The sequence below is a fragment of the Salarias fasciatus genome, chromosome 13 (genome assembly GCF_902148845.1).
Source record: "Salarias fasciatus chromosome 13, fSalaFa1.1, whole genome shotgun sequence".
NCBI classification, from domain to species: domain Eukaryota; kingdom Metazoa; phylum Chordata; class Actinopteri; order Blenniiformes; family Blenniidae; genus Salarias; species Salarias fasciatus.
The window spans coordinates 23211291-23234711 of NC_043757.1; the positions used below are offsets into that span (position 1 = coordinate 23211291).

Here is a 23421-nt window from a genome sequence, read left to right on the forward strand (position 1 = left end):
GTCACTCACACTGACTGGAAACTTAGAGGAACCAATAAATGTCAAATTCAGTGTGTTTGGAGACAGGCCAGGCATGCACAGGGAGAACATGTAAACTTCACACAGAAAAGGCCCTCAAACCCAGTGATGGTAATCCGGGGGATTCTCCGTGTGAGACCAGAGTCCAACCAGGACTCCAGGCTCACGACATGCAGACACATGCGTCCTCCATAGTCATAAGCCTCTTGTGTTCTGACGCTGCGGCCCGTCCCTCACAGTGACTTCTGAACCGCCAGCGGGCTCCGGCGCCGCCCCAGAAGCCTTGGGGCCCCATCCTGGTATGAGGTGGCAGAAGAGCGGGGAGAACCCGGAGGAGAACTGTGAGGAAGGGCATCTCGGCGCTCTTCTGGGTTCACTTCTCTGTGGAAAGCACCTCGAAGGCGGATTGAAACCAGCCCCCACGGCCATTGATCAGTAGACACAGGTCTGTGTGGGGAAAGGTTTGAATCCTCATTCATTTGTCTCTTTTTTTTTTATAAAGAGGGTGGCAACCCCTAACAACTAAAAAAAATTAAAAAAAATAATAAATGCAAAGTTCAGGCTAACCTGGACAGAGAAACCAGAGGGTTGAATAAAAAGGGAAAAGACAGAGAAGAAGAGAAAATACTGATCGAGCCCGACCTCTAGTGGCGATTAGGAGAAAACACAAGCTGAACGCAAACTGCAAACAAAGCAGTGTTCTGCTGTCAGTGAGCTTAATACAACATGGTTTAACCTATTCTTCAGTTGTCCTTCATGTATATTCTAATTCAATTATTCAGTACCATTTTATTATATATGTATATAAAAAAAGAAATCCAGTTTGACATGTAAAGATTTCACAATAAACACTTCAAACTGTTTGCTTTTTCCTTTCCCTGGCTGCTTCAGGCGTCCTCAGATTCCCTTTCCCGTTGCCGTTTGTCGTCCCCTCTCACCCTGTTGTCAGCTCCCTCCCTCCCTCCCTCCTCCACCCTGCACATACCTCCTCCTCTCCCTTCTCTCCCTTCTCTCCCCACCCTTTTCACACAGAAACCAGAGCTGCCAGGACTTGCAAGAGCAAAGTCCTGACGCCGTCAGGCCGGTCCCGGGGCGGGGCGGGGCGGGGCCCCGTGCAGGTGTGCCTCTCCTCATCAGTGACTAATGCATGAGGCCCTCTGAGGTGTTTGTCTGCGGTGACGACTCACAGGGGCGGACGCCGCGCATGCAGAGTGCAACTGACTCCAAAGTGCACTGCTGTGAACAATACTTTAATGACCTGACTCAATTTGCATGTTAAAGTTTAATGAGTCTTAAAACATTTGGGGGGAGAAAAAAAAGCATTAATACACAAAAGAACAAAGTTGAAGAAGCAAAATCAAAGAGATTTTAAAATCTATACATTGCTCTCAAGTGCAGGAATTTTGATTAGTGACTTATTTTGCAAGGTTTTAACTCTAATTACTTTAATTTTACTAAACCCCAAGACAACTCCGACCTTTAGGCAGAACATGAGTTTTGGTTTTGTTCTGTATTGGTCGTGTAGTGTTTAACGGACTAACACACAAGTCGTCCTGCTTCCAAAACGTGAACGCGGCCGAAATCAAACACTCAAGCAAGTGTCACCACTTCAAAAAATGAAAATCTTTATTCGCTTAAAAATACACAAACTACCAAAAATAATTCATACTACAGCAGAGAAACCAGCGGGGTGATTTCCAGTGAGACATTCCCAATCTCCAGACAGGGACTAATAATGCTTTAAAACGCTGGTTTAGAAAAGAGACGCTCGGCCAGCATTAGTTCAAATTTCTACAAGGCTCCAGTTATTATTTTTCTTTATTTTTGGCAGCAACTTTCTGCATAAAACAAACTCAAAAGACTCCAGTTTGAGGGTAGAAAAGCAGAAGTTGGGTTTGTGGGACTCGGGCCACAATTCATCTTATTGCATTTCGTTTTTCATTCACTTACACACACAGCGTCTTCCATCCTTCCAGCGGGTCGGGGCTTGAGTCTGGTGACGCGAACAGAGTCGGCGCGAGTCGGCGGAACCCGTCGAGCCGGATTCAACGACCCGGCGGCCGGGGGAAGAAGCTAAGGCACGAGTTTCACACACAGTAATACCAGATGATTGTACACCTCGGTCTCTCTCGGTGTCTCATAAAACACGGCAGACCGACACCATGGGAGCTTATGAAGGCCTTTACAAAATACAAGTTTGGTCGTCTTTGGATGAAGGAATAACAAAAAAAATCTAATTACACAGACTTGGAGGCAACGAGACACGAGAAACCCAGAATACTGTTCTGCGTTTAAAATGTTCCCTTTGAACCTAAAAATTTGACATCTTTATTAAGCAAGGCAGCTCTAAAGAGTTTGGACCTTCTCTACAATATCATTACTGTTTTCAGCTGAAACAAGTTTATGAAATTGGAATAAGGGAATGCAAAGCTCAGGAGGTTGTGGAAAGAAGTCGTAAGACTGTGGAAATTCACGAGAATTTTGCTTCCAGTCTGAAGTCAAAGTATTTATACCAACCATGAAAACCTCACGTCGAAAGATGAGTTACGTTATTGTCCACAGCGTTCACGACACACAGCGACAGACAGCAGAGGAAACCCCCACGGCTCGCTCCCTTTGGTAAATACAACGTGCCGGAGACAGAAAGCTTCAGACGGACTTGGCTAAACTACGCGGACATTTCTATTGGCTCCACTCAGGCGTTCGCTTCCTTCTAACCTCATGCAGACAAACACACACACACACACATTCGAACTCACACACACGCACAGTAGTACTGAGGAAAAAGTAATCATAGCACACACAATGAAAACAAGCGATTCATTCTGCATCCCCTGCCAGAATGTCGCGCCCGGAGGATTGAACGTCGAGCGAGATTTCTGACGATCCGCCGCGAATCGGGCTAAAAGCTGCGCCTCACGCCGAACGAACCTCCGTTCCAGTTAAGTGCACTTGGGGTGATGTCGCTCTGAGAATTGTAGTTTAAAAAGTACAGACTGAGGGATATGTTTTATGTTTTCAGTGAATAAACATCATGGAAAAAAAAAAAGAAAGAAAAGGAGAAACAGATGTGTTGAGATGTTGATTTAAATGTGGGAGAGAGGTTTCTACGCTACACCTCCAGTCACCGTCCACTTCCTGTAGGAATCACTCACTGGTGGCGCTCAACCACATCAGACTGCTCTTTGGTGAGATGGTACAGTGTGAAAATGTTCCGCGTGGGGAATGGCGATCACTGGGCGGAGGCCGGCAGGCGCTCCGTCTCTAGGACGAGGTGTAGATGTATTTGACCTTGCCCTCGCCGCGCAGCTCCTCCTCGTAGCGGGGCAGGCAGCAGAAGAGGATGGCGCAGCCGATGCAGATGATGGTGGCGCCCCAGCCGAAGCCGTAGGCCCAGGTGTAGTAGTAGTTGCCCTCGAAGATCAGCTCGTTGAATTTGACGGGGTAGATGATGAGGGCGATGACCTGGACCACCACTGCAGGGACAAACCGGCGGGTTAGAGAACGACCCCGGAACCTGAATGATTCACGCAGGCAGCTGACGGCAGGGTGCGGAAAATATCTTCACAGAAGGGCGTCAGACTGACATCCGCCCATGAAGATCTGCGGGCCGGAGCTGGAGGTGAGTAATACTGAGCCTTTGTTTTCTGGATTGAGTGACTTCTCCAGGAACCGTTCTACGTTTTGTCCACTCGGCTCAACAACAAGCCTGCAACAGGCGCGCGTACAACGCCTCTATGAAAGTTCATTATTGAATTCATATTATGTTCAGAAGCTGCCGTGCAGGTGAGACATAGTCGGAACAGGCGGATGTTGTAACAGCAGATGAAATCAGAAATTTCTGAGCAGGATTTCAGACTGATCCATGAGTCATGTGAGACACCTTCTCAGTACTTCAACCAGACAAAAAAAATAAAAAAATCCTGTGACACATGTAAAGCAGAATCCTCTCCACTCGTTTCACCTACAGACTGGCAGGGAACGGCTGTGTGTGTGTGTGTGTGTGTGTATGAGTCAGTCCAGTAAACAAACTTTTTTGCCACAGCGACGGCGCTCAGGAGGAGAAACCATCCAGCTCACTTTCTGTTTTCCCTCCTCTCCCTCCTGTCTTCACCTCGGCTCTCTCGGTGGTGTTTTTACATTTCATCACTCCCACTCACACCCATCCCCCCCTAAAGCTTCAGCTGGAATATTTTCTGGCATCTACTCCCGCCATGCTGCTGTAGAACATTTGTGTTACTTTTGTTTTCTCTCTTCCAACACGTCCTGATACCGGAGGAAAGCTTTTTGAGAATTTACGCACAAAAAAGAAATGAACTACTGATAAAAATGTATCAGGAGGAGCGTATTTAAAGCGAGATTATATATTTATTTTAAGCAGTTCCAAATTCCCCCTCTTCTGTGGGAAAAGCATGCGAGTTTGGCTTGAAGCGCTTCAGAAATTTGCATTGAAATGACTCTGGAGCAGGAACTCTGTTCATTTACGACTCACTGATCCTGTAAAACGTCCTTTTGTTCAGGAGAGCCTCGCTCCGGTGAGAGCTGTGCGCAGAAAACACTGGAGACTCAGCTGGAAACTGTAAAAACTGCGCCAAAGTTGCGTGTAAAATCATATTTTATCGTGCGTTCAGCCAGTCACTGCACAGCGAAGGTTCAGGGTTTTGACTTGAGGAAAGGCGGCTCCCAGTTACATTTGCAAGCATAAACATGTTGTCCGAAGGTGGAAGATCACACACACACACACACACACACATGCCGGAGGCAGTGTGTTATCAGTTATTGTTGTTTATAGCCGAGTGTTTCTGTTTGTGTAGAAAAATTTAATTTTCTAACAAACTCCCAGTAAATCCAAGCAGATTTAAACCACCTAATCCACTTTTTTCTTTTTTTTTTTTTTTTCTGCTTCCGAGTGCTCGTCTTACCGACAACGATCAGCAGAGCGGCGGTGAACAGCAGCAGGGGGATGTTGACGGAGCACATGGCCAGAATGGAGACGATGAAGGCGACGATGAGGACGAGCAGGCCGATGATCATCAGGGCAGCGACCGCCTGCGCCCAAGCTGCGGTGCGACAAAAAACAGATCGGAAATAAAAAAAACCAGAACAATCAGAACGCCACGAGAAAGTTACGCATTTTTCAGCTTTACTCAAAAAGTTCACTCAAGTTATCTTTGTTTTTTTTTTAATGGTGATATTTTCTATTTGTAGGTAATACTGTTTAGAGGACAGTTTGAAGTTGGATGAATATGTTGAAATTTTTATTTCATTTGTAAAAACGAACCTCCCATCATCACACATAGAGTTTAATCTAAACCTGAATGTGTTGTGAAACAGATGTGGCTGAGTCGTCTTCCGCTAAACACAGATGTGCAGCTCTGATAAGCTCTGCTTCTGGAAATAAAAGTCAGATTCATCGTGCAATGTGATGATTCTGTGATTACTCACTGCAGCGGTTTTGAAAAAAACGTCATTGAAAAGTCAACTTTTGACTGCTACGAGCTTGGTGAGGTTGGAGAACGGGTTCAGGAGAGAGAGACAGTGAATGACGACACGCCCGCCACACCCAGAGCGACATTTCAGCCCGGTGCAGCTCTGCCACACGTTTAAAGATGAGGACAGATCCAAAACTGTATCTCCACCCATGAGTGCATTCTGATTTCAGGATAACGTAGGAAGTTGTATGAAGTGAATCTTTCATTTAGTTAACTTTGCTCTGATGAAGCACTGTGAACAGCTGGAGGTTCTTCATGTAAAAGGATCTTTTTTTTCCCCCCCTCCAAACAGTAGTCGTGGCCTTTGTGTGGGGTTACTACACACTGCTGCACCCAGTTCTGGGGATCCGTCCACACCCTGAATTATTCACAGCGTCGCCTCCGCTGGAGGCGTTTCTCCTGCATGAGCCCATCAGACGAGTCCGACCGGTTCAACCTTCGCCGGTGAGCAATACGAAGTCATGTCAGCACGAACCGACTCAGACTAATAACAAACTTCTCTAGAATGGAAAAGCACTCCTATGGAAAGGAAGAAATTTCTATACTTTATTTATATACTTTACTTTAAATACTTAAGTTTAATTTCTTTCTTTTATATATTACAAATACAGCAACATTAACTTTTAAAAACATCCATAAAAGTGACATTATTTTGTTTTTGCACATTACTGAAATTCTGAATTGAGTAGAAAAATTCACACACACAAAAAAAATCAGGCACTGCTGTTTGGCGCAGAATAAAACAGATATAAAAATATTTAAAAAAAAACTTTGAGAAGTGAGCTTTCAGTGCAGAAATGTGACGCTTATTCAAACAAAACTTGAATATCAACAAGTTGCTCTGACAAAAATAGTCATGAAGCTGAGGATAACTCTTATTTTTTACCATTACATATCATATAATGGTGAAAAATGAATTATATTTGTGTTGAACAACTAAAAAAAAACTAGACTGGCATCTGTGGGCTTTTGGCTTTATTTCATGATCATGCTTGAACACACTTTGTTATTTTAGATGTAAATCTATAGCTACAACAAAGAAAGAAAGAAGTCATGTGTTCATTTCCTTCAGGTTCTATTTTTTTTAATCATAGTTCAGCAGTTTCCTGCTGTTTCATCATGTCTTCTTTCTTCAGTGTTTATGTCTGTTTCTTGGTGGATCTGGTTTAATGAGGAATGTGAAAATATCTGGGTGTGTGTGTCTTCGTAATCTCTGGAGCTGCCTGTCACCGTCACTCTTGCTTAAAGCCATCCAGCTGTTCAACATCTGTTTTCAAAACCTATGATATCACACTGCTTTTACACCTTTACGTACAGTGTATACACCCAATTACAGCCGCACGGGAAGAGGTCCCTCTGAAATCCGACGAGCCGACTTTCTCTCATGACAAAGTCTCGTCTGGGAGAAGTTTTCGTCTGAACCTTCAGATCTGGTCCTCCAGTCAAGGATAATATTCGTCAAACCTCTTCAGGAGGGGCTTTGACGCAGGCGGCGGGGATCTACTCGACACCCTGCGCTTTCCCTGAAAGGATTTTAACGGGACGCTTTGCTCGGCCGGCGGCTCTGCGGCTCCTGAGTCTGAAGCGTCGCTTTGGAAAGCGCAGCAGTCTGGAGCAGAGTTTTAATCTCTGGGCTGAAGGTGTGCAAAGAAGGCACAATGGAAGAAAAGAGATTTGTTCATTCCGAGGAATTCTGTAGATATAAACCTGCAACTGTATTTTATCAATTCTGTTTAAAAAACAAAGCGTATATATATCTTTTTTTCCTTGTAAAAAACACGAGTGTTTCCAGGAAAACGTGCCTGAACCGCCTCGGGTTTAATTCCAAACTGCACCAGTGGCTACAGCTTCCTAAGAATGGCAATAAAGTCACACTGAACCTTGAAGCTTCTCTGGAAATTCACCCTGTAGAAGCAGGATGGACCGCATAAAAGGCAGAAACCTTTGTTTTCTCTGCTGTTGTCTTTTAATGATTAACCCGCTGGCTCTTCATTTCTTTCTTGGTGAGGCTGATGAGTACTAAGCTTTTTTATTTTTTAAATCCAGTCTTTGTGGCCTGTTCATCATTATAAATCACTGCAGCACTCTGTCATCTGTCTTTTCTTCCCAGAATAAAGAATCTGTCTTCTTTCAGAGCTCAGGTTGCCGCCATGATGCCCAACACCCGGTGATCCTCGTCACCAATCATTTCATCTCTGCCCGTTTCTGGTTTTTTGATTCGTTCCTGCCCGGCGACACTCCGATGCCAAAAACACGGAAACGTGTCTGTTCCTGTTCCTGAGAATCGGCTATAAAAGGGGAGCGGCCTGTAACAACGTGAGCGCGTCTGGTCCACGGCCAGCTATGTACATCCGCGCAAACACACCATCTGCGCTGCTGTGTGTGTGCGTGTGTGTGTGTGTGTGCCGTTTGTTTCCTCGGCTCTCAGAACATCCTCGCAAGTATTTAGGCCAGCAGAACCGCGGGGCAAAAAAATGTCTCCCACGTTCAGCCAGAAGTCCTCTGGCAGCCGCGCTCCTCTGTTGTTTAACCGCTTCGGCCAGAGGAGATATTTAGGCGAATCAGTGTCTGCCTTTATATTTAAACATGGAAAGGCTCGAAACACAAGAAAACGTGCTGGGATCAACTGAAATAAACAACTAACAAACTCATGCAACAGCTTCACCATTAAAGTTGCACTGAGCTGAGCTCCTGGAGCTCATTTGCTGGATGGAAGGACAGCAACGTTGTTAATGTTTGTGTGAAAATCAGGCCAAGGACTGAAAAGACGAAGGCCGCATGCTGCTTTCAGCCCGTCTGCGGGAACTCGCTCACGTCTGGAGGATCTCGGCGCCATTAGCCGAGTTAGATAAATCGGCACAGGCCCTGATAAGAGCAACAATGCTGTCCTTGTTGGTGACGGGGGGCGTGGAGCGACGTAAAGCCAACAGAATGTCCCCTATAGACAGAATAACTCACCAACTGAAACAACTAAACCAGAGTTAATTCGTCTCCTGTTTCTAACGCTGGTGCAAAATGTAGGTCGAAAGCTTTTCTAAATATTTAAAATGTGCCTGCGGTGTTTTGTTTCACGGTTCCCCCTCCAGCGTCTCCAGTCAGACGTGCCTCAACAGCGCGAACTGGCTGTACCAGAACGGAGGCTTTCTCTCAAAAAGCTCACTGCTCTTAAGAAAACTCTCCTACTTTAATGACCCCCGCTGCTTTAATGAACCCATGGAGCTCAGACGTTTAATTTGCAAGCCGCAGTGGAAGTGATGGCTGCAGTAAAAGTGGAGTCGGTGTTGAGGAGCATTAGGTTTAAATGGCTGCAATAAAACAATGTAACGGCGAAAAAACAGAGAGTCAGTGTACTTCTATGTATTCCTGTTTCCACCATTTGGAAACACTTTAACATAAGAAACACTGCGTTACATTAAAATTCAGATTAAAACATTTTCCAGTTAGTTGAATGTTTAAAATCACCTACTGGAGGTGATTTGTTGCATAAAAAGTTTAAATAAACTTTCACAAATATCTTTCCGTTTATCTGTCTTTTATTTTGTTGAATCCAATTTGGGGTGCGGGAGAGAAAAGTCAACCACTCCCTCAACAATGACCCTGACATGTCTTTCTGGAAAGTCATGTACGCGCAGGAAGATCATGCAAACTCTGCACCAAACCCGGACTGGAACCGGGGATCCTCTGAAGGCCTCGTTTATCCATGTACCAACAATCTTTATACTATTTAAATCTGAGATCGAAGGATCTGCAATTATTCGTAAAGTTAATATAATTCTGTGTAACACTCCCTTAATAATGCTAGTGAAGCTCAGTGAAGCATGTTCTCCCTGTGTGTGAGTGTGTGTGTGTGTGTGGGTGTTTGCTCTATGATGGACTAGCAGTCTGGGATTGATGTGATCAGCTCTCTGAACATGTTGAGATTATTTAGTTGAAGATAAAACTCAGAGGGGAGAGCAGGAGGTCAGTCAGGTTTCTCCACAGTGTGTCACATCCGGTCTTTGAACTGGGTTTCCTCCTTTCCACTTCATAAGTTATTTGTTTATTTTGCCTTGTTGGGAACAATTAGGTTGAAGGCTTTGCTTTTTCAGACATTACGGAAAAACTTGAGAAAGAAAAATACACTGAGCAGAGAGGAGCCGTCAGGATAATGCAGAGGGAAAGCTTTACGATCCGCTCTGACCACATCTGCTCGATAAACGAAGAGTTAATTGTAGTGGAGAGCAAAGTTCACTCCGCCTGGCTGGGTGTTGCAGGCCTCCCCCCTCTCCCCCCTCCTCCTCCTCTGGAGTTTGTGGTCGTCAGAGGTCGATACTCTCAAGTTAACATGTGTGGATTTTGAAACGACCACAGCAGGGAGACGCGACGCTCCGAACCGGCCAGTGTTTCTGACCGCCGTTCGCTCGAAGCGTTGCTGTTTCTACGCTGTAACAGCGCGGATGCGGTGTAATCGTACACTTACGGTGCTCCATGAGCGACTTGCAGTCCCAGTGGTCGTTCCTGCCGCGGCACTGGTCCCACATGCTGGCGTAGTGGGACTTGGCGTCCTCGTCCTCGACCCATCCCGACTGAGCGGCGATGGCGATGATGTCGAAAATGATGGCGAAGAGCAGCAGCAGGGGGATGATCCACCTGCACCGGGGGTAGGCGATCCCGCAGCGAAACATGACCGACGGGCAGAGGGGGTGCGGAGCCGGGTACGGAGGAGAAGGACGGGCAGCGGGCAAAGGGAGTTGTAGTCCGTGCGGCGGCGCGGCTGGAGTCCTGTGCGTCTTTTACGCAGCGAGAGAGAGAGAAGGAGGCAGACTGTCCGCCCGGGGAGGTGCGCCGACCAGATAAACGCCTCAGCCCCACCCGAGACTGAAATGCAGCCGTCAACCTGGTCTCAGGACCTGAAGGGTTGGGCTTGTTTGGCTGTGAAAGCCGAATCCGGCCCGGCCCCTCTCGCTGTGTCATATTACGCACAGAGGAATCCGCCCGACCGGCCGCGTCCCCGCGGCCCGCGCCCCCGAAATGAAATACTTCAGAGCAAAATGTGTAGTTTTAATGTTTGACATTACAACAGGTTGGAGAGGGCAGAGGGGGGGAAAGCGCAGGAGCGAGGCTAAAAATGCAGGATCGGGAATAACCACAAGGTGGCAGCACAGCGTATTCTAAACTGCACAAGCAGCCGGATGTCGAATACTTGAGTGAAATTAAGTACAGTCATTTCGCTTTTTGAGGACGTGCATAGTGATGTAGTGGTTTGGACTGTTACCTCACATTGAAGGGTCTTCAGATCAAGTCCACCAGGTTGACTGCGTGGAGTTTGCATGTCTTTTGTCGTTGTGCGGATTTCCTCCAGGTCAAGTAGTTCTTCCTGTTGTCAGCTGAGATCAGCTCCAGCACCTTAGGTTACGCCTGATGGATGGATGTACTTTCATCAACAATATTATCATTCATTCTTTTGTATAATTTACACCACATTGTCTGTTTTTCTACTTTTAAAATCCGAACTCAAACCTTTGGATGTTTCTTTAGAAGTAGGAGGGGAAAAAGAGAAGGTAAAGGAGGACGGATGGGAATAAAGAATTTCCTCGAGGGAAGAGGAAATTACAGTCAGCGGGTTGAGGAGAGGATGTGAGGAGCAATGGTCGCCCTTGTGAAAGGAGTGATATCAAGTGTTCACATTCTTTTGTGGACATTGACTTTCTTGTTTTGTTTTTTTGAGGCTGCTCTCCGTATCATCACACTCATGTTGAAGCTGAGGACTTTCACACTCTTGATAAAGCCACATGCAAATGTCGTGTATCCACACAGTCGACAGTAACAAAGTGACTGATGACATTTTGCCTGCAGCTGAGAGGATTTTCACTCAAGAGATGAAAATCTTTCTACCCATAAAAAGATAAACCAGACTCTGATGCAATGTCTCAAACTAAATGTGCATGACCAGTCTATCACTGACTCAGTGTTGAGAAACCTCCTCAGAGGACATCTGTCCTCACCACCGTGCTTTAACTCTGATGTCCACAGAGGGGAGACAGCACACCATTCACTGACTGTGTGGAAATGATGCAGACTGCACTTCTACTTGCTGAGTTTTGTGGTCAGACAGTTTATTACACCGTTCAGGAATACAGCAAACACACACAAATAAAGATCAGTTTAAATCTGTATTTATGTGTATTAACAGTGATACAGAATACACTGATATTACATAATGCCCCAGAATACAGAGAATTCATCTCTTTTCACTGTTTGAATGAATAAAAAAAACAAATAGGTAGTTTGTGGTGAAACCAATAAAGACTTATTGCCTTATAGATCAGTCAGTCTCATTAAAACCTCTTGCATAATATTTTGTGTGTGTGTGTGTGTGTGTGTGTGTGTGTGTGTGTGTGTGTGTGTGTGTAAGTGTGTGTAAGTAAAAAACATATTAATTGTGTTTCTTAATACTGAACTACCTTGTAACACAGAAATCCTTTGAGACGGATGAACAGAATGAAAATTTATGTTGTTGACAATATATTTACATTTTATATTACATTTAGCAATTCATTTTGTTTTATTGATGTTTTAATGCTGTTACACAATCCAGTGTGAAAATATCTTATGACAAAATGTGATACTGTGTCAATAAAAGCACATAAAGGAGTAAATGATGACAGGTAAAAACAACAATTTTCATTCAAACAGAAAACAAGAGATGCTGAGACTTTTATAAAGTGAGGTATAACTTCATGTTAATTTGGACACTTTGCAGTCGAGTGCGGACTGTGAATCCAGTCACTTTAGTCTCTTTGCAAGTGGAAGAAAACGATCTCTAGCAGATTTACACTCCCACCATCATTAATTATTCACACCCAATCGATTCCACACAGTGCAATAAACTGTGAGAAGAAAACCAAAAGAAAGTGTTTCCTTCTTTTTCTTTTCCTGCATCCATTCAGCTGTAAATCTGTGTTACATGTGGGTAGGGGGATGTAGAGTCTTCAGTGCTGTAGTTGGTGAAGAAACTCATTTAGTTTTCAAAAGGGGAAAGCAACGAAGCATTCCAAGTTCTCAGGAGCAAAGCCACAGAAAACACAGAAGAGCTGCAACGCAAGAGGGCAAGGGCATAGATGCAGTACGAACAGAGGCGGAGCGTGGGTCTCAGTACAGAGGGGGCGGAACATTCTTGACGGGCCCTTATGATAGTAATTTTACCATTCAAACAATACCTCATCCTACCGTCAAACAACACACTAATGCTCATTTTAATTGAGCCAAGCAAACCTACATGCCTCAGAAAGCAGCCAGTGCTGCGTGAGGGCTGCGACCTGCGCGGCGCAGGGCAGCGCAGCCGTTCCGCGGTATGTGGGCGCTGGCCGTCACAGGTGTCAATCTCAGAGCGTTCGCTGTCCATGGTGCTGAAATCTCAGATAACGGGCTAAATCTGTACCATCTTTGATACAGCCTAAATGTAAAATGAACACAGCTGGTCTAAAATTACACAATCTATTCAGATAGATACAGACACAGCTATCTATATCTTTTGGCATTCACGTATATTAGAAAAAAAAATTAGACTCGGCGGTCTCTTGTAGTTGAGAGCAACACAAGGTACATTCAAATAGGCAGGTGTTTAAGACCACAGCATTCTGATGAAGATAATATTTTGAAGGTTTCACTGACTCACCAGTGGCTCCGATGTTAGGTTTTGGGTAGCACCGCTAGCCGCTAGCATAGTGTTTAGCATACTGTTTAACTTCCCTCCGAATAGTTCAGATCAAGTGCAAAAGAAAAAACTCGCTCATGCCGCACAGCCAATCAGGGCTGGCTTACAGCTCTGATGCATAATGTAAGAATTGGCAAATTAGAGCCCACAATCATATCCGTATACCTTCTGGCACACACTGCACATTTTATCATAATAATTTATGTACGAGTAAATGTGAACACATCACATGAAACGGGGCCCTATGACCTTGTGGGCCCTGGGGCGACCGCCCCCTTGCCAACACTCTGGCTCCGCTACAGAGTATGAACATGGGTTAATGCAGGAAACTAACAAAAAACACAAGACAAGCATGAATTCTCGGAGTTGTGTCTCTAATGGACTCGACTCGGGCAGCTCAGGGAACTTGGCTGTCTCTCCCAGCGACGCGACGGGACTGTCTGAAGTTGTAGCAAACAATAATCAGTCTGTATAAGCTCAGTATGACCACCAGGAAGTTCTTGATGGCAAAGAAAACCAGCATCTGGCCGAAGAGTTTGAAGTAGATCATGACGGTGAGCCTGACGACTAGAAAAGGTCCGTTCTGGATGAACAAGGCCTCCACGACGCTCCATATGTCCGTACTGTGTTTGGCCCACAGAGAGACCTCCGGACTGTCCTCGTCCTCCTTCTCACTGTCCGGCTTGGAGTTTACCACTGGTACAAAAATGTCATAAAAAAAAAAAAAAAAAAGAAAATTAATATTTACTTTTAAAGGAATACTCCGAAGATTTTGGATGCATACCCTATCCCGATCATTTACAGAGTGAGATAAGCTCATAAATACCTTTATTGTGTCCGTTCGTCCAGCCGCGGGCTCCCAGCTGTTAGCATCGTAGTTAGCTTAGCTCAACTGCGGGAGGTGAAAAGGAAACAGAGCCGGACTGACGAAAATGGACAAAATACTCCTTCCAGTGGTCCAGGGGACGGCGTACTAGCACGTGAAGTAAATCCGAATGGTTATAAAACATTTTAAAAGGTGTTTTTTTCCTTTTCAATCCGTTAAAATAACGTTTTGATACACACAGACCACATGCGCATTGCTCCGGGGAACGATATACCAGCACACAGCAGTAGAAGCATAGACTCAGCCGCTGTGCGCCGGTATATCTTTCCATGGAGCAATGCGCATGTGGTCTGTGTGTATCAAAACGTTATTTTAAATGGATTGAAAAGGAAAACATGTCTTTTAAAATGTTTTATAACCATTCGGATTTACTTCACGTGCTAATACGCCGTCCCCTGGACCACTGGAAGAGTATTTTGTCCACTTTCGTCAGTCTGGCTCTGTCTCCTCTTCACCTCCGGCAGTTGAGCTAAGCTAATAACGATGCTAACAGCTGGGAGCCCGCAGCTGGAGGAACGGACACAATAAAGGTATTTATGAGCTTATCTCACTCTGTAAATGATTGGGATAGGGCGTGGGTCCAAAATCTTCGGAGTATTCCTTTAAAATATTTTTTTCTTAATATGTTTAGATGTATTTGTGGTCAGTTGAAGTTAAGAGTGTGGGTAAATTGACTTGTATTGCAAATTAAGGTAGCATAAACATACTGCAGCTGTACAACAATTGTCTTTACAGGCCATTTAAAGCTCCTCTCACACTCCAAAAGACACACCCACTCACCAAAACTGTCCACTGCAACTTCATTCAGCTGAGTGCTTTAAATGCACCGCGATACAAACAGTGTCTTCATTACGATTAATTTATAAATCATGAGGCTGTGCTATAAAACTCATGATCATTAGTGGTTTTATCTGTTCCCACAACAAATTTTTGTTAATCTTTCTTTTGTAAAAGTCAGAGTTCAATGAGTCTGCTTTGTACATTTCAGGGAAAAAAAAACACATTTTGGTTAGGCCACAACTGATAAAAGGCTTTTTCTGATCAGCTAAGTAGAGAACTGGAGACTTTTGGTTTAACTTTCATTTCCGATCGTGTATTTCCTGAGCTATTATATTATCAATTATCTAATATTTACATAAATTGTGTGAGTAAAACACTGATTTAAGCTTTTAGGAGTACCAACCTGAAAGCAGGAAGCTTTCTGTGCTTCAGTGTGGTCTATTTGAAGCTCTGTCTTTCGGGTTAATAATTTGACGAGTGATTTCAACCAGTCAGCATCGACTTCTCTCTGTTTACTCAGAGCACTGGCTTGGACTAATGCTGCCGTCCCACTCAGGAAGCGGTGTGAACCAGCTGACTCCACATGTTAACAAGAACCACACATAAACACACACTGACCGGACAGATGTAGAGGAAACTGCAGCATGCTCCAGGTCCACACTGCTAAGATGGTGTAGACCAGCTCAGGGATGAATTCTCTGAAACACACACCGCACACAGTTCTCTTTCATAGCATTTGTTTCGTGTCTCACATTGGGAACGCCGACAGCGGGACCTCATCAGAAGCTCCTGTTGCATTCTGCCAGCCATCACTGGCTGGAGTCAAGCATGTCAGTGTCAGAGAGGGTGGAGACCATCTCCCTCCTGACACTGCGCTTCGCTATGAGCAGAAGTTCCGAACTTTTCCTCCCGCTGAGCCCTGGCGAAAGTTGCTTTCACACTCTCTAGTGGCCGGTGCATGCAGTGCAGGCGTTGTCAAACAGGAAGCAGCTCGTGAATTGCTGATATTTTCAGAGTAAAGCAACCGATCTGCGCGAACAAGCTGGGAGAATCGCATTTGTTTTAATATATTTTGAAAGTCAAAATACTAACATTTTTGTCTCGTCTCGTCTCGTTAACGAAAACAACAGATACGTTTCGTCACATTTCCGTCTTTAAAGAGATATTTTTAGCTCATCACGTCTCGTTTTAGTCACGGAAAAAAGGGGCGTTGACGAAATATTTTCGTTGTCGTCATCGTCAGAGTTGGGTATGTAACGACAAGTAACGAACATTACAAGTAGTTAAATTACTTTAGATCGGAACGAGCAGTGTAACGGCACTACTCCTTCTAGATTGGTAGTTAAACTAGCGTTACAAATGAAACGCTACGATCGTTAATTTTACAATGACTGCAAATAGAGCAACCAAAATATTATTATTTAAGCGGAGTTCTTTTTATTACCACCAGTAGATGGAACGGTGGCCATACGAGCAGCTACTCGCTATCTCTTCCGGGTCAGGGCTGATGGAACCGTCAAAGTAAAATTGGTTGCCTTATATAAATTTGTTGCCCACTGACAACACTGCACTCCCTCCTACTGTAAATGCCCCTTTTAAAGGAATACTCTGAAGATTAGGGACCAACGCCCTTTCCCTATCATTGACAAAGTTAGACAAGCTCATAAATACCTTTTTTGTGTCTCTGGTCCAGTGGCTGGTTCAGCTGTTAGCATCGTAGTTAGCTTAGCTCGAAGCTTAGCTGGAAGTCAATATCAGAGCCGGACTGACGAAAGTGGACAAAATACTCCTTCCAGTGGTCCAGGGGACAGCGTATTAGCACGTGAAGTAAATCCGAATGGTTATAAAACATTTTAAAAGACGTGTTTTCTTTTCAATCAGTTAAAATAATGTTTTGATACACACAGACCTGCGCATGCGCAGTGCTCAGCGGAAGGATATACCAGAGCACAGCTTCGCGGAGCACTATGCAGTAACGAGTAGTGTAACTTCTTTCTTTCATTCATGGAGTAATCAAGTAGTGTAAGGCACTACTTTTTTCAAAAGTAACGAGTAACAGGTAACTCTTTACTTTTTGAGTAACGGACCCCAACTCTGGTCATCGTTAACGAAAACAACACTGGCTTGGCCCATGACTGGTTAAATCTGAGGACTGTGGGTCTTCTTCTGAGTGTGATTGAGATCATTCAGAATGCCAGGGCTCCTTCAATGAGAGCCCTTCATGGGAGAAAATTGTCAATTTTTGAGAAATGGCATTCAGACTCACAAACAAGAGCCCTTCCAGTGTTCTGCAACTGGGATCTTGTCTTTCTTACAAGACATGGTGGATAAAGGAAAAGCTTTCTCTACCATAAAAGTTTATTTGGCAGCAATTTCTGGTTGTCATATTGGCTATGAGGGGAAGACAATAGGTCACCACCCTTTGGTCTGTGACTTTATAAGGGGGGCACGGCGTAAGCTAACGGTGTGCAAATCACTAGCACCATCCTGGGACCTTCCCTTGGTGCTTGATGCCCTGTCTGACACTCCTTCTGAACCCCTGGAACACCTAGATTTGAAAGTTGTAGTCTTGAAGACATACTTGCGTGTCTTACGTCAGCTTAAAGAGTGGATGAGATTCAGGCTCTGTCAGTACACTAAGTGTGTACAAAGTTCTCCTCAAGGAATGCAAAAGTGACTTTGCAGTCTAACCCAGCATTCGTGCCCAAGGTGTTGGGATCATGTTACCCGATTGTCCTCGCGTCCTTCAACCTGCTGCCATTCTCCTCAGATGAGCAGATGTGGCTACATACATATGCTATGTCCATGCTATGTCCATGCTATGACTTAAGGATCCATGTAGACAGGACGAAAAGCTGTCCAAAAGGTGACCAGCTTTTTGTGTCTTGGGGAGGCCGGTCTTGACGGCTTTCTCATTGGATTGTTGGGGCTTTTGGTTTGGCTTATAGTGCCAAGGGACTGCAACCTCCAGAGGGTCTGCGTGCACATTCTACCAGAGGTCTGACGACTTCATGGGCCCTTTTCTTTTGTCTTGAGAAGAGGTGTGTGTCTTCAGAATAACAGGAAGCGCAGTGTCAGGACTATTTATAGGGATAGGGTCTCCACCCTCCCTGACACTGACGCGTTTGACTCCAGCCAATGATGGCTGGCAAAATGCAATAGGAGCTTCTGGTAAGGTCGCGCTGTAGGTGTTCCCAATGTGAGACACTCATTCCTGCTACTCAGAGAACCGGGGTTATGCAAGTAAGTTCTATAAAGTTTCAGTCAAATGATTTTCAGTCCTTTTTAAATCACTGTAAGTCAGAGGTTTGCAAAAGCACTGGACATGCTGGGAAAATCGATAGCCATTTTAGTCACACTTTAGTTTAAAGTTTATTTATATCTTCTATGATTATTTTTGATCACTTGCAGAAATATTGAACAGGGCTTTTTTTCACTGGGAAAAGGAAAACATGACTGATCTGATTTTATATTTTACTGACTATTTGATAATAAATGGGAACAAAACTTAAATAAACTCAACTTCCAGAGTTGGATTTAATGGTTTGCTATGCGTCAGGAATGTGTGTAGGAAAAATGTGACACTCACTGCACATCTGACAGCGTCTCACTGGTAAACTCGAGGATGTCCGCAGCCGTGCCCACAAAAATCAGAAGCAGTTGGGAGAGCTCGTCCTTGGTGAGGCCGCCTCCCAGCGGGAGGAGCCACTTTCCCACGATGAGGAGGATGAGGAGGATCTGATGAAGAGCCAGGATCCAGTCTTTGGAACAGACTGATGACAAAACCTGGTCAATGTCCGGAAGAAAGACAGAGAGTCCACACATAGTCTTATTTTTTGAAGCACTGGCTGCTACAATAACATGTTAACATCCAGAGTGTTTTTTTTCCGATGTTATGTTATCCATAATAATCTGTTTATTGGGATGGAAATACTCGAAATAAATTTCAATGTAGCTCTATGAGGTTTCTCTGATCAGTACAATTGAACAATCCTTAAATCAATGGACCTTGATACCTCCACCAGCAGCTGATCAGCTGACCTGAGGCACAGAGCAGGAGTGTGCAGGTGAAGCAGCTCAGAGAGGTAGGGCGGGGCCAGCCCATTCAAAGATTTTATAAACAAATGAAAGAATCTCGAACAGTGAGGAGATGTGACCTAGCTTCTGAAGTGGCTGCAGGTTTTACAGATCGCTCCTCCTGTGATTCTACCTGCACCGTGTGATTTTAATCGATGATTTTAACAGTAAACTGAATTTCACCCTGGCCTCAGTAGCTCCACTTTTAACTAAAACAGTCAAAGGACAATCCAAACCCCAGTGGAGAAAAAAATCAATAGAATTAACCAATTGAAAAAAAAATACAGGAGTGCTGAAAGGAGCTGGAGGAAATCCAAGTTGACTGGACACTTTGAAATCTTACGTCAACAACTCAAAATTTAGAATACAGCCATTAAACAGGCCCGGACTTCCCATTTCTCTCAACTTGTCTCAGAGAATAAAGACAACCTCCGGTTTTCCTTCTCCACCATAAACCTTTTAACAGGCACTGATTTTTGATGAAGCTTTCAAGTCGCCAACTCTCTGTGAGAACTAAAGTCATGGGCATCAGGTCCAGTAAATAAAGATTGGTTTTATTTGGTTTAATTTGATTAATACAGTGGAGTGAATTCAGGAGTTATGTGTTCTCTCTAACTCGTTTCAGTTAGAATTCATGCAGCAGCGTTCTGAACCAGCTGGAGACCTGTGAGGGAAGACTCTCTTATGTTCTGGGACTGCAGCTTTCCCATGGACTCATTCTGCCCATAGTCAGGTGGTATCACTCCCTGGCACTCATGAAATTAATTTCCACGAAAATGGAAAGTGTCTCACTTACCTCCAGGTAACTCTCGTGTGTCAGGTTTCCCTTGGACTTATTCAAAGCCGCCAGTCCATGCGCACTCTCCCATAAGTCAAGTCTTTTGCACTAAAAACACATGAATTTTACTGATATAAGTTAAATATCACAGGGAGGTTTTGCCGTTTAAATATTGCAACTTATAATACAAAAAAGTTAATCCGAAGTTTGATTTAAATCAGAATTATCTATAATTTCTATTGTATTGTACTTAAGGGTTTGTCATATCAGAGATATTTGGAGAGCAAGACAGTTGTTTTGAGCAGCTACATGCTGAGTCAGCTTTTCTTCTGTGTTTCTGGTCTGCAGTACCTCTTGTTCACTGAATTTCTCTTTCTGGTGGTGGAGCTCCAGAATCCAGATGGAGGGGATGATACTGATGAGGAACAGGAAGATAGCAGGAGAAAACCTGAAAAATAGCCAACAACACTTTATCAGAATGATTGTGAGCATTATAATTTGTACTTATAATTTATAAGCCTTTAGTCTCCTTCCAGTACTGATTAATGAAGATCTCTGCAGGTCAGGCTGAGATGATGAAACACATGCTCCACAAAGGAACAAGTTTCTCATCTTCAACTGATCCAGTTCCAGGAATCATTTATTACACACAGTTTGTAAAACTGGAATACTTTGCTGTTCTTTGTTTTTTTAGGTAGCGAGGAGTCTCTGAGTTTGGGGACTTTAATATCAATTTGTCTGCCTCAAAATAATCCCTGACTTTTGGTTTGGGTGGCCATCTTGCAGGGTCTTCACTTCCACAGCACACCGAGGAATATGTTTCACCATAAAAGTGATCATACATCGATCAGTTCTCAAGTTACATTCCACTTTATTTTAAACACCAGACATGGAGGACACACAGACATAAATAGAGCAAAATGCCATAAACTGTTCAAGGTGATTGGGGTTCTTATTGGGAGAATTGGTTTAAGGTTTTATATTGTATGTGATTGTTATTGATATTATGCTTGTATGATTCTGGTCATCATTATATTTCACTGACATATTTTAATTTATAATCACTATTATAGTTATTATTGCAATATTATCTTTTAATTATCACAATATTACGATTTCCATATTAATTATTATATTATATTATTATTATTCATATATAGTTTCAACATGATAAATACTATAAGCAGGCAAGCCTCAGACGCAACATCTGCCTCATTAAAATCAGCTGCATATCTACAAACTACTACAAAATACTATAACCATAAACTGCTCGTTTATTGATGATGTCTTATTCTGGCCATGATGTCCAGCATCAGCGTCTCTCATCCAGATTTAGTCAGATCTTCCCCCACTCTTCTTCTCAGCATGTCCAGCATCATCTTCTTTTGGCCAGGTTTAGCATCCACTGAAGTCAGCCACTTTGGGGAAAAATAAAAGCTGCAATTTTTACAACTTTAACCCCCCACCCCAGAAAAAGAAAAAACTAAAACAGAGAAAATTAAATATTTGAAATCTCAAAATGTATCACAATGAATAACGTGATGACTTCATGTCAGCTTTAAGATCAATAAGTTTCATGGTTTATTACAAAACATGAGCAGCAGGACTGAGCAATTCATGTATGTAAAGTATTTCAGCCAAAATAGGGTCTCAGTTTAGTTATTTCAGCAGTAAACAGTTACAAGCAGCAGTAACATGTTTAATAAAGTAAAGTGAGCTGTGTTTTATGTGAAGAACCTGGAGGCAAAGTGAAAGGATTCAATCTGTCCTGTCTGGTTTTTTCACAATCTAACAACCAGCTCTTTCCATATTATTACACTTTACCACTGAAAAGTGAGTCCACATTTTCTGGTTTAATTAGAACATCTATAAGAGGGATAAAAATTCCAGCGTCTTTTCCATCTACATTGTATTGGCTTTTGTTTCTATAATATCCAAGCATATAGCTACACGTGGGCTGTTTTTAACAAATCAAATCGTGTGGAATTCTGTCGAAAATTCAGCCGATAATTCAGCTTTAAGATGAAGGAAAATCCCCTACCTCTACCTCCAACCACTTTCATGCACTGCTGCTTCTCTGACCCAACCTCCAAGATGGCCGCCACACAGGCACGTGGATATGCAACTAGGCGTCTACATATATGATGTCTGTGCTGAGGGGTACGGGATGTGACATTGCACATTCCTGTACAGTAGGTGGCGGTATGCGCCTTAAAGCTATTTGTGTTCCGCCAAATCAAAAGAAGAAGAAGGAGAAGCAGTTTTGAAAAGTCAAAATCAGGCATAATATGTAGAGTGTGGCAGCGAGTGGCCCCTCCACAAGATGGCCGCCACATAGCAGCATGCAGCTCTCTGTTTCTGATGTCTGTGATGACAACAGGTTGGATGAGGAGCAGAGAGGAAAAACGGAGGCTGTGCCATTCTTTTCTTTTATGAAGGCTCCAGGTAATTCTCTTCTATTGCTGACCAACAGGACTTGCTGGTTCAAGAGTCTGTTATTGTGAAGCATGAGCTCAGTTTGTGTTGAAAAATGTTTGGAAAACTGGAAATGTAGTTGGTTGGAGACTACATAGTCAGATTATACCAAATGATGCTCCATTCAGGTCAAACTGCCCTTCCACCCTATTTTTGGAGCCTGCAGAATGTTTGAGATTATTCTGAAAGGTGTTTGATATTGTTCTGGATTGTGGCAACAAGAAACTCAAAATTACCTAAAACAAGCATATTTGTCTGCTCCCATGTTTTCGAAGAGGATTAAGAACCTGAAAAATTTCCCTTTAATGTACATTTAGAGTAGATAAATGGATTAATAGAAAGTCAACTATGGACAATTATGCGAATAATCATGATTAAATATTTAAATCGATTTCCATCCCTAAAATATAAAAAACAAGAGATTTGTGCAACGAGACAGCAGTAATTAGTCTAACACAGCAAAAAGTGGTTGAGGGCATTAATGAACCAAACACACCTCCAAGGACAACCTATTAACAGGGTGTGGATGTGTGGATGTGTGGATGTGTGGATGCGCGCGTCTTACCATTTGTAACCCTTTCCCTTTCGATTCTTCAGTGTTATTATCATTTCAGCAATAAGAGGCAGGAAGAGGAAAGTCAGGAACCAGTATTTGGGGTCCTGCTTCACCCATGTCACCCTCCAGACCCCGGTGAGAGCCACCAGGATGAAAAACGCTCTGGTGATGATCGCACACACAAAGTTAACGAGACACATGACTGTGCCAGCGCCTGTACTCCTCAAGATCCAGATCCCAGAGATGAGCTGCTTCCTCTGAGAGACAAGCAGCTGGATGTGGGCATTTTAATAGCTTGTTAAGTCCCTCAACTTTAAGCTCCGCCCATAGATAAAGCCACATCCAGCCTTTTACTCCTGATCCTGACAGGAGGACATATAATGGAGCAGCAACTACAAAGCAATTAAATGGAATTAAGGATATGTTTCCTGGAAACTGCATGAAATACACACATTATCTGCCGTTGCAAGCAAAAACAATACCAAAATAATTCTGATGTTAACACGTTTTGACAGATATTTCTGTATTGTGAAATAACCTATGAATTAATAAGTGAAAACAAATGTTGGATTTTTCTGTGGCGCGGGCTGTTTATTTTTGGTGAAGTGTTATGGTAATTATATGCATGATTGGTTTTCATGTGATTTGAGAATACTATGGTAA

At 43.5% G+C, this 23421-nt stretch overlaps 2 protein-coding genes across 2 annotated transcripts; both read right to left on the reverse strand.

The window, feature by feature from the left end:
* Positions 1 to 1619: 1619 nt before the first annotated feature.
* perp (p53 apoptosis effector related to pmp22) lies at positions 1620 to 10361 on the reverse strand. Its single transcript, XM_030107192.1, has 3 exons — positions 9970 to 10361; positions 4941 to 5078; positions 1620 to 3494 (listed from the first exon to the last, which is right to left on the reverse strand). Exons 1-3 carry the CDS (start codon positions 10172 to 10174, stop codon positions 3283 to 3285), a joined length of 555 nt encoding a protein of 184 aa, XP_029963052.1. The 5' UTR covers positions 10175 to 10361; the 3' UTR covers positions 1620 to 3282.
* A 3242-nt stretch (positions 10362 to 13603) lies between these two features.
* Positions 13604 to 22958, reverse strand: LOC115399366 (transmembrane protein 26-like). Its single transcript, XM_030106687.1, has 5 exons — positions 22768 to 22958; positions 20079 to 20175; positions 18462 to 18700; positions 15491 to 15570; positions 13604 to 13902 (listed from the first exon to the last, which is right to left on the reverse strand). The coding sequence occupies exons 1-5, from the start codon at positions 22956 to 22958 to the stop codon at positions 13604 to 13606; spliced, it is 906 nt and encodes a 301-aa protein (XP_029962547.1).
* Positions 22959 to 23421: the final 463 nt, after the last annotated feature.